The sequence below is a fragment of the Excalfactoria chinensis genome, chromosome 1 (genome assembly GCF_039878825.1).
Source record: "Excalfactoria chinensis isolate bCotChi1 chromosome 1, bCotChi1.hap2, whole genome shotgun sequence".
NCBI lineage: Eukaryota > Metazoa > Chordata > Aves > Galliformes > Phasianidae > Excalfactoria > Excalfactoria chinensis.
In genome coordinates, this window is record NC_092825.1 from 31,528,703 (window position 1) to 31,540,851 (window position 12,149).

Sequence of the window (12,149 nt, forward strand, 5' to 3'; positions counted from 1 at the left end):
AAGACTAGCTGGACCTGCTCTTGTGTGAAGGTTCACTACCTGAGCCAGCCCGGACTGTTCCCTGTGGAGCAGTGCAATCTGTTCCAGGACCTTGAAACCCATTCATTTATGCCCTGTAATTCCTCTATATGACTAGTGAGTGCACTCCTAAAGAAAATATCAAGACACCATGTAGTAACAACAACTAAAGTTCCAAACAAGTGCTGTAGCATGCTAGCTTCCTTCTGCCTTCGGTCTTCTAATGTGTTGCACAGCAGAGACTGTATGGCTGAAGCTCACACCAGCACTCTTTAGGAGAGGATGATAAATTTAATTAGTCCTTTCCATAGAGGAGGAACTGAGGCTGGGACAACTCTAGGAGTTTACCTATACAGTAACTCCATAGCTCAGCTTTAAGATCTAGGTTCACTTCCCAAGTACCTGCATCACCAGTACCTGCTCTGGGATGACAACCAGTGTGCAGCTCCTGTCCTCCTTGTACCCTGGTTTCCTCACACACTAGCTGGAAAAGAGCACATGTGCACTTCAGTGAGGTCTTTCAATAGGAACAATTAGGAATTGGCCAGGAGGTTTGCTGAAGACAAAACCTTTGCAGGACTGGGTCCACATGAACTTGTGTCTTTCTGAAGACTTTGGTCTTTATGTGGTAATGCAAAAACAAAAACAAAAACAAACAAGCAAACAAAAAACCAAAACTTTTCCATTTACCTATAATTTTTAAAAGAAATGAATTAAAAAAAAAGCATTTTGAGGCGCTTACCTTTCTTGTTTAGAAGAATAGCATCTTTTCTGTTATTTCTATCATCACATATGCTCCACATTTGACATCCAACTACTGAAATTCAGCATCTGCAGGAAGACCATAGTGTAAGCTCACCTGTTCAATATAGGTTTTCATAAGAGCTTAATGTTCTCTTCCCTGAAATTATAACAAAAATATCAAAAGTACAAGAAGATGAAAGAGTGATACTCTGTGCATTAATCATACTAGCGGACTGCATGTTCTTTCTTTGGATGTGTCCTTCCTGCCCGACGTGTAACAGAACAAGCATTTCAGATTTGCCTCCTCCTTAAAATGATGGAAATAGCCTATCAAAGTTAATGACTAAATGTTACATTTTGTAAGATATGTAGAATATCACCAAATATGTTTCAAGTCATGCAAATCTAATCAAGCGAAGGAAACAAAATATTTGTCATCAAACGTATGTGAGTTTATTAGAGCACGCTGTCATATTTTAAACGCGTGATGGTTTCACAGCTTCTTGTATCCTTCTGTTCTCATCAGTGTGCCCTCATGAGAGCCCAAAGCAGCTATTAAGAAAAGAAATAAAAGCATCTGTACTGATGAACAACTAAAAAAACCTTCCAAAGTTATAAATATGTGAAAACAAACAAAAGAACAAACCAACAAAGAAGTTGATATTTACAAAAATGCCCGGAATTCAAACAATCCAAATTTGTTTTATTGATTTAATTACAGCAACCGTAGAACGCTCACGGAGTACGCTCACATCGACATGCCCCGAGTATAAGCACAGGCTTTGTAACTTACTTGGAAGAAGCTGAAATTTATAATAGTGAGTCAGTTTACTCTTTTGATCTACTAGTCATTACCCAGCCTAGCTTAATAATCAATATTATTGTATGTTTGTTTTCTCAGTCTTCTCTGCTTGAAGAAAAAGTGTAATACAAAAACATCTCCAATCAGCAAACATGAAAATCTTGTTATTACAGCTAATTGTTTTATATTTTCTGCACAGACCATATGTGACACAAATATAAAACCAGGCAAAGAATGTTATACTTAACTTGAGATACCTGTAATTCCAGTAATTGTGAATTACCTACTTAGAAGTATAGGCAGTATATATAATGTGTACAAATACACACACAGAGCCATTGCATGCATTCTTTTTTGGGGGAATGAAGTAGAACTCCTTTGTCAGATACCTTCAACCAAAGCTGGTGAGAGTTGCAGTCATATCTGTGTCCTAATGGTGACCAAAAAGGCAGCCCACCAAATATGAGCCACTCCATCATGTTGTTCTTTGGGTTCTGATGTTTTAGTCACCACCAAGAGCAAACCAGAACAGACTGTTCCCCTGGAGTGCAGAAAATACCAAGAAAAATATAGAGAAAAGAGATACAGTTTTCTTTGGTGACAACAAAACCTCACTTATTTGTTATGTACTTCCTTATTTTTGAGGAATATTCTTCCTTTTTCACCGCCCAATGAAATAATTGGGAGCTTGTGGAGTGGATGATGGCTTCAATATGATCTTATCTGTCATCCAGTTCTACTCATTTCTGCTACCAGTACTGAGAGATGCATGGGACCAGCATCATCCTCTCTGAAAGCTACCATTGCGGCCCCATTATTTTTTCCTCCTCAAGCAAATAGGAAAACAATCTTGGTTGCCTGGGTTTGGTTAGGAAAAAAGGAATGTGTTTTGAGGTTCCTCCCTGCCAACAGAAGCACATACATCAGTGCAGACAGATGGAACCACATCAGAAGCCCCATGTGGTGCCAGGGGAACAACTGGATATCGGAATCCCCACATCTGAGGAAAGAGGAGCAGATGAGAGGAACAGAGCATCACACAGATGCTGGATGAACCACCGGGTCTCTTTTTTGTTTCACGACTGTAAATGCAGGACACACAAATGAGGTCTTCAGGATTTAGATAAAACAGCAAAAACTACTCAGGGATCTTCAAACCAGGTACAGCACACTCGCCACAGAACAGGATTATTTAGAAGCATAGGAACTACTTTTGGCTTGGGATGCACAGTAGTGGAAACAAGCTCACCTTGAGTGCTTGACAACTAGTTAATGTAGTGTGGTGACTTTACTGTAGCTTACTTCCATTTTCACAGCCCACGCTGCCATCATCTGCCACAAATAAATAACACTGGCAATTTTTACATATATTCCCAGCAAGCTTAATTCCCACAACTGCGTCTTGGAATGTACTGATTCTGCCATCATTACCAAATAGTAACATTCCCCCAAATCGAAGGGGCTATCTACTTAGGAACCAGATGTGGCTTGATACTAGCTGACTTTGTGAAGACAAAAAGAAGAGATACAACTATTTCCCACAATGCAAGTGGTTGTGGGAGTTGTGATGAGTTCTCTTCATGTACCTGTTTGCAGTACCGCTGAGCTAATCAGAACATATCGTACCAACTCCCTATCCCTCAGACTCAGGTGCCATTGCCTGCCTTACATGAGCTTGGATGCAATAGGGATTGCATCCTTTTGTCTACAACATCCTCAGTGCTCACTTTTAAGGGAAAGTGTTGGGAACTGAATTCCCTGTGGTATCATGGTGGTCATGCATTGGCAGTTGGACTTAAAGGTCTTTTCCAACCTCAATGATTCTGTGATTCTATGATACCAATATATCACAGTATTTCTTTAGTTACAAAAATTAAACACGGGCGCAACAAAACAAACAAAAATGCTGTGCAACCTCCATTAACATGGAGAGGAGATGTCAACCTAAAATTCAAACACCTCAGTCCACACACATACATGGACAGCAGCAAGGATTTTCTTTCTCAAGGCCTGTTACATTTTGTCATTAAATTGTCCTAGTCTGGTCAGTGAGGACTTTCTTCCAGCTCCTACCTGGTGGTGTTTCAGACCAAATTGCGATCCTGCTTTCTGTGTGTGAGAAGTTTTAGGCATTAAATGCTAGGGAGCAAGGTGACCCCAGTGTAGGCCAATTCTGCTATTTGTACTGCTTGGCATGAGCAAGTAGCGCATGTATTACTTCAGAAACGAAAAATAAAATAAAGATTAAATTCTATTTAGAAAAATAATTGCTTTATTATTGTCACACCTTCCTGATCAGTTGCCCAAGCCCCAAATACCTTTCACACAACAACCTACAGGCTGCAGAATAGCTCACCGAGCAAGGCAACACGTGTCAGCCCGTGGCTGTCCTAGTCCCTCCTTGCTGTCAAGGCCAGTACCCATGCCCAGCCCCAAGTGCTCAGGCCCACGTGCCTAGGGTTTCAGGTGGGCATGGGAATGAAATTGGTGAACTTGGAGTGGGGAGACTCCCGCCAGGTGTTCAGGCTGTGCGTCGGGCTCCGGTTGTTGGTGAAAGAAGTCTGTCGCCTGCTGTTGCTGTTTGAATCCTCCTTGCTCAGCGTCTGCTTTATCTTTTGGCAGCAAGGGAAGCTCTGCACACAGTCCTGTAGGAGGTGCCCGCTGAAGAACATGTAGATCCAGGGGTTGCAGCAGCTGTTCAGGCTGGCCAGGAGGGCAGTGACGGTGGTTGCAGTGTTTTCAGAGTCTGTGGGGGGAAAGAAAGAGGTTTGGCCATCAATGGAACATTCTCAGACTTCAGTCAATTGCTTTCTTAACCCTTTGATATATATATATATATATATATATATATATTTAATTTTCTGAATAATCCCTCTCCTACAAGCTATTGACTTCAGCAGCAGCATTTCAAACTAATAATGAGGGCGTAATAAGGAAAAGTTCTTACTTACGTACAGCCCCTGCTGAAGTCTATAAGAATCTGTTTGAACAGACTGCAGGAACCTGACAGCAGTACAGAGCAATCCAGTACAGCCCGCAGGCACAGGATAATGCTTTGGCCCACTTCTACCGATGATTAGCTGCGTGTTGATAAGTCTGGACTTAATACTGAACAGTTTATACTCAGATTTTGGCTTTAAAATTGGCCACCTCAGGCAAATGGCACAGTCCCCACTGATTTCCCACTGCTTTCGATTATACCAGATTTTCCCGTGCACTTTTGCATGCTGGAAATTGTCAAGTGCTCAGTAACTGGCAGCTTCCAAGTCAAATTCCTGTTTCAGAGACTGAACAGATTTTACTGAAGGAACAAATGGAAGTGAGCACCGTGTCACCAGTTATGGCCTTCTGCATCCACTCCTCACTTAAACTACCAAGCACTGTACATACATGGTCTAATCAGTTCCTCCTCCTGTAAAGACTTTTTGTAACTTTGGAAGTTAAAAAAAACCCACACAAAAGCCAAAAAACAACAACAAAACCGACACAAGCCTCTATTTCACCGCATGACCCCACATCCCTGGCGTGACTTCAGTCCCACTTGAGTGGCAATCAATGCCCTCACTACAGCAAGTGACAATTTGGGGATATTAAATAAAGAGAAATTATGACTTCAAACATTTTGATTTGCATCTTTCTCATCGTGAGGAAACAGGCTTTGCGCTCCTGGGCTGCCTGTCGCTCCCCACCTAACAGTTTTAAACTCAGCAATTATTTCCAGCTGGAATTAATAGAGGGATATCCAGCTCCAAACCTCGGAATTCCATGTTTCTCGGGCACTGGGGGGTGGCCGGCAGAGAAGCTCAGTGCTGAGCACCCCGAGGAAGGGCTCAGGATGTGCTCAGCCACATTATTAGACAGCAGAGAATGTACACGTGAGGCAGCTGCCTGGGAGCGGGCGTAGCGTGTTCCCCTCTCACACTGGCACTCGCGACGGTGTGTACATCGCAACACCCACAGCACACCCTCCTGCAGCCCCCACCCGGCTGTACAGCACCCTCCGGGAGCCCCTCGGGCCCCGAACGCCCCAGCAGAGCGGCGCCCCGGCCCCGACGTATCCGGAGGAGAGGCCGCGATCCTTCCCGAACCCCGACGGCGGCCGCGCCGCGGTCCCCGGCGGCACCTACCGAGCCAGGGGAAGTGCTGGTCCCAGACGGACCACATCTGGATGGTGAAGAAGGGCGCCCAGCAGACGACGTAGGCCGAGACGATGACGAAGGTCATCTTGACGGTGCGGATCTTGGCGCGGGAGATGGTTTTGACGCCGCTGACGCAGGGGGCGAGGAGCAGCCCCCGTCGTGGGCCGCCGCCCGCCGCCTCCCCGGGGCGAGCCCTGCCGCGGGCGCTGCGCCAGATGCGGAAGCAGATGAAGCCGTAGCAGGTGGCGAGGATGAGCACGGGCGCCACGAAGATGCCGCCGGTGATCCAGGTGACGTAGGCACGGGGCCCCCAGGGCATGATGAAGTGCGCCCAGCAGTCGTAGACCCTCGAACCGCGCTCCACCTCGCTGAGGCTGAAGATGAAGTACTGCGGGGTGCTGAGCAGCAGGCTGAGCGCCCAGGCGGCCGCGATCATCGCGTAGGAGCGCTTGGTGGGCTGCTGCAGCGTCTTCAGCGGGTGACACACGGCGATGTAGCGGTCGGCCGTCATGGCCACCAACATGTACGCCGAGGCGAACATGCCGAACACCTGCAGGTGCTTGACGACGCGGCAGAGCCCGTCGGGGCCGTGGAAGCGGTGCGTGACCTCCCAGCAGAGCTGAGGCAGCACCTGGAAGAAGGCGACCACCAGGTCGGCGAGGCTGAGGTGCCGGATGAAGAGGTGCATGCGGGACGCCTTGCGCGGGGTGCGCCGCAGCGCCAGCAGCACGCTGCCGTTCCCTAGCACCGCCACCGCGAAGGTGACGGCCAGCACGGCGATCTCCAGCTTGGCCAGCTCTTCGTCCCGCCCGAACGGGTCCCAGTCGCCCGCGCTGCCGTTGGGCGCCCGCGTCCAAGCCTCGGGGCTGGGGCTGCTGCTGCCGCCCTCCGCGGCCCCCCGCCAGCGGCTGCCGTTCCCGGGGGGCCCCGCCGCCCGCGGGCTCCCGCCGCCGCCTCCGAGCCTCATGGACGGGACTGCGCGGCGGGGCTCTGCTCGCCCGCTGCCCGCCGCGCTCCGCCGGCTCCGCGCCCGCCGCCTTTATTCCCGCGGCGGGGGGCGAGGCGGGGGGAGCTCCCGTGCCAGTGGCTGCCCGCTGCCTGACGCAGCCTTCCGCCACGCCTCGCCTCGTCCCCGGGGCCGGCAAAGGGTTGTCGACTCGGACCTCCGGACGGTACGGCAGCCCTTCGCCGGCCTACGGTGTTACTTCGGACGATGCGAACTTATCCTCTGGAATTAAGGAACCTGCCATAGTAGATAGGTCTGCAGGAGTAGCCCACGAGATTCGGTTTTCAGTTGCCGAATTCATTGTCTGGAAGTATAGAAAAGTGGTCAGGAAACTCGGAATCTTAAGATTATGACATCTTTTTTTTATAATTCCCTTCCTATCCCTTCCCTTCCTTCTCGTATTAGCTGAAATCACATCTAGATCCAAACTCTAATACTTGTTGCACTCACAACACTGCATCTGCCCATTCCTGCTGTCCCTCTCCATAGTGAGGACTGTCTGTGATGCCCGATGCAGCCCTGCAGAGCAACGCGCTCGGCTCAGAGCCACACAGAAACAGCGCACTGCCTTCCTCGCTCTCTTTGCTTCCTCGTTTCAGTCTTGCTGACCCGGCTGATGGCAATCAGCATCCCTGGGAGCAGCGAGTTCAGCTGTTTGCACAGCAGCTCCCTGTCCTGTCTGGATTTCGGGGCAGAGAAGAAAACGGGCATTTAGGAACCCAATGGGCCCTCACGTGTTTGTAACCATATGCTGGAAAATCGCAGTGCAAACACTCCCCGTTCTCCACTGCGTCAGGCTCAGCCCTTCAGCACATCCAAGGGACAATAAAAGCCATCAGAGGCAGTTTAACGAGACCCTCAGCCCTCTATCTCCCCTGTAATCTGAGGGATTGCATTCACAGGGGCATAAATCCACTGAGTCATTCAATGCTGTCGTTGGCAGAAAAGGAGAATTTAAAACGGGGTTTTCTCATGTTGCCGGAGTATCCACCTTGTGAAAGGGTACAACCTCAGCCTTTCAGACCTGAGAGGGAATTAACAGACGTACTTTCACAGGTACTGCATCAGTGTTTGTGCTCTCAGTGCACAGTCCAAGCTTTTATCTCCTAGCTCTCTTATTTCAGAGTAGTTAAAGGCTCTCACCGATGATCTCTCATGAGCCTTCAACCAGATTTTAAGTTCCTGCTCTCTGAGGTTCCATACAAACACATGCTCAGGTCTCCAGCTGGTCTGACAAATGCTTCCACATGTAACCTGCTGTATAAATCTGTGTTAACACCTACCTGGTGCCTTTTTTATGCCTTTGACAAATGTTGATAACTCTTGTGGGCAGTTTAGTAATGATTTTTGTGTTAGGAAGCACCCAGCCAAACTAATGGAAAATAGGTTATAAAGTTTGGTGACAAGACTAATCAGTAAAAGTGAAGTGAATGCTGAGGGGTATTGGTTTGGTATCCTCTCAGAAAATGGTCCATATACCCTCCTATGAAAACATATAATTCTAGTAAAAATCATCCTCAGCCATTTAAAGTAGTAGGAAGGAATACAGACAACCATGCATGACGCTGCTTCTGCAGGATGTAACTGCACTGACAATGTCACGATCTGATTCTCAAAAGGAGCCCAAAATATTTGTGTGGAAGCAGTATACAGAATTGCCTTATTGATCCCAAAACCATGCCAGCAGCTTACTGTAGCTGAAGGCAGGCAGGCAGGGTGAGTCTGAACGGGAGGGTTGGCTGCTGCTTCGTAATCTCAGTTGTAAGATGGAGACACTCAACATGGATGAGATAAATGGAATTATACTTCTGCTTGTACCAATGGATATTTTAGAAGCTCTCCTTAAACATGTTATGGAACGTTTTAAATTAACTGGTTTTGAAATGGTGTACGTCGGTAGCCTTGTGGTGATCATTCTGAAGAGGTTGCTGCTATGGGATATTGTTGGTTGATGCCAAATATGAATGCAACCATTAATGTAAAGACAACAGCGCACCAATTTTCTGTACTGCAAATATTCTGTACTGCACATCCTCACAGGCCCAGAAGTCCAAGGAGATCTGAGTTCCTTTTGGTTTTATGGATGCTTATGGGACATCCACTTTTCCAGTTTGTGCCTGACTATTCTCTATGCATTGGTCATCTCAGAAGGAAGCACAATCCTCTCTGGAGCAGAGCTAGCTATCAGGTCAGGCATGGAACTGACTCCTCGGGGCAGTGGGCTCAGCCCCAAGCTGCCACACTTCAAGGAACATTTGGACAGTGCTCTCAGTCAGAGGGTTGAATTTTGGGGTTGTCCTGTGTGGAGCTGGAGTTGAACTCGATGATCTGTGTGGGTCCCTTCTGGCTGAGGTTATTCTGTGATTCTATGATTCTGAAAAGAAATGTTAGGGAATAGGAGGAGCTAGCAAACCAGCTAGGATGGCAAGAGAGGATATACACCCCCATGAGATACAGCCAAGCTATAAGCCAGAGTGCTTAGTTTTGTGTCCAGTGGATAAACATTTTCAGTGGTTTCTTAGTATGCTTTGTCACTGCATTGCCAACTGCAGGCCTGGTAGTCCACATGAAATGATTTGTTTTGACCACATAAGATAGGTTGTACAGGGAGAAACAGAGGTAGGTGTGTGTAGCAGAATAGCCAGAGCAAAATCATGTTCAAAGAGGGGAGAAATGCAGGAAGTTTAAACCAGTTCTAGGGATAGAGGCAGCACACATAGGCATTTCTTGACATTTTCTTAGGCTTTTGGCAGGATTCATGTACAAAGGCAAAAGAGAAGAAGATTTTAGTTGCATTTGCCAGAGCCATAAATGAAATCTTCGTGTTTCTTACTGCTTGTGATTTGCTCTGAATCTTCCAGTGTGTATGAAAATCACTGTGTTCAACACTTCATTGAGGGAAGTCGAGGGAATTAACAGAGAACGAATAATGAAGAGTACAAATACGTGAACGAGTAGCAATGTCATCTAGAAGCAGCCCTCAAACACTGCACAAGTTAATGTGAGTGATATAATCTGATCTCTTTGTGCTCACGTTCATGCTGAGGTCAGAGCCTAAATAGATTGGATCATCCAAATGAGAAAAAATGAACCTTCTGGACCTCTTGTTTAAATTGGCTGCTGTTGCTTTATTTTGGTTCTTCCTGCTCTCTGCCTATCATATTGCAATAGAGCTGTAGATTTTATTTTTAACATTTATGCCTTCACTTGTTAGAATCTTGATTTTCTCTCCTTCCAACCTGAATAATATGGGTCACCTCTATCTTTCTTATCTTAAGTAAGCTGAAGGAAATGCTTGTTCCTGTTTTGAACAAATCAGCATCCTTCATCCCTTTCTGTTGTCACGGCTGCCACCACCACCATCACCATTAGGAGAGGAGATCTGGTGAAAGAGAGATGATATGATCTTCCCCAGGAGGCTGAGTCTGCTGTTCTGGGGCTGCTGGAGTTCCCTTCCACAGAACACTTCTGTTCTCCAGACTACTGCCAGTAGAGCAATTAAACTCCCTATTACATTAATAGTTTCAATTAGAATTGCAATCTGTTTCTTCTTAATATTCACAGTGGTATGTATGAAGTTACTTAGTTATTAATTCCCTGAGCTGATTGGGATGAATAGGCTGCCATTTTCAGCTCTTGGATGTGGTACAACATCCTTAGCTCCTGTAAGCTCCTGCTTGCACGTGGCTCAGTGCAGTGGCCATTTACCAGAGCCTTCCCTTCTGGTGCTTCATTATTGCCTTGTGCCTAACAACAATTCCAGAGCTACAAAACCTGGAGACACCATGACAGCAGAACTCAGCAGCTTTGTAAAGAGATTTGTTTTGTCTAACTCCCCAGGGAAGCTGGAAACTCTTAGATAGCTACATAAGATAACAAAAATCAGCAAGCAGAAAAGTTGCTTAAACGGGGTTTTCAAGAAATCTAGAAATGCCAGGCTGCCACCTTACAGACTGAAGCAATAAGATAACCGGGATCCAAATTAATTTGGTGTTTGTGTAGCAAAATAATCTGGCCCAGCAAGTGATTAAATGATTTAAGTTCATACCCTGTCGCATTAAAGATTAGTGAAGGGCTTTAGAATTATTATTAGTATTATTATTTGAGTGGGAATAGTTACAGATTTGCTCTCAAAATGAAGCCTTGGAGAGCTTTCTGCAGTTAGCTAACTGAGGAACCAACAGCTGATAAAGCAAAGTACAGATGAATTTACCAAGTAATTGAAAAACAAAAGGTTTGGCCACCCAACTCACAAGTTATTACGTACATGCAAAAGGTTCAGGAGGAATAAAAGCTCAGAGAAGCATAGTTCCAAGTTCAGGAAGACTTCCATGGTTTATAAGATGGTCTAATGTTGTCTCAGTGATTAATGTGGTCCTAAAATAGATGAAGTCCTTGGAGGATGTCTCAATGAGACTATACTGTGTAATGTCTACTTACCCATCAGGTAAGGTTCATCTATCATAGAAAGGGACATTTCCATTTGTTGTTATTTATATTTGATATTTATTATTATATATTGGTCATTTCATAAAGTAAGATTTTTTTGTAATATTTAAAGTAATTTAATGCTTGTCATTGCTGCATCGGCAACTGCTGATGTGGGTAGCTATGTGCAGTGCTAAAGGTTGTTGCTGAAGCTCCGAATGGGAATATATGCTAAGTTTACATGTACTGTTCAAGAAGAATTCTCTTTAGGAAGATGATGGGACCTTTTCATTAAAATATTCTGTGGTTTGATGTCAGACCACGGGCTATTTACTGGGAAATGTAAGCTCCTGATGTGCGTCTAACTCTCTTTTTCCCGCTATCCTGCAATAAAGTGTTCAAATGCTTGAACATTATAACTTGCACTTCATTATTTTTGATAGCTTATTTAATGCCAAGTAATTCCAAAAACTTTTATCTTTGTAGTCTACTAGAATGAGTTAAGTATCAGAAAGGTAACATTTCCTTTTCCCATAAAACTCGTTGACGTGTACACACTTTAAAATCAGCTTTTATGACACATTTTGATGTTACTTTCCATATCATACTCTTTTATGGTATGTTTAGAAAAATATATTGGTAGAGAACATTGGTTTCATAAAACTAAGGGACATCTTTATTTGCAAATGGAATCAGTCTGCAAGTAAGTAGTAAATCAGTTAAGTTTGGTTGTATTCAAGAGGTTTTCTCTGTCTTTTTTTCTTAATGAAATATAAAATGTGTTAGGAAATGAACAAATGCTTTAGAAAAGCTTTTGGCTTCTAGAAGATTGTGGGAATAGAGGATGGTTTTTTTCCAAGCTCAGAGGGATGACAGCCAGGGCTGCATGTTCGAAGGCTTTACAAACCTGGAACAGGAACAATGGTTTGCTTAAAGTGCCCTGACTTCCCTGTTACGTGGAGAAAGAAACATATCCATTAAGCCGAGTTAAAATGAAAAGTCTTGTGAATAT

General features: G+C 45.3%; 1 protein-coding gene across 1 annotated transcript; it reads right to left on the minus strand.

Moving 5' to 3' along the window:
- Positions 1-1,239: 1,239 nt before the first annotated feature.
- Positions 1,240-6,704, minus strand: AVPR1A (arginine vasopressin receptor 1A). The gene is made up of 2 exons (XM_072338820.1): positions 5,692-6,704; positions 1,240-4,310 (listed from the first exon to the last, which is right to left on the minus strand). Exons 1-2 carry the CDS (start codon positions 6,668-6,670, stop codon positions 4,027-4,029), a joined length of 1,263 nt encoding a protein of 420 aa, XP_072194921.1. The 5' UTR covers positions 6,671-6,704; the 3' UTR covers positions 1,240-4,026.
- Positions 6,705-12,149: the final 5,445 nt, after the last annotated feature.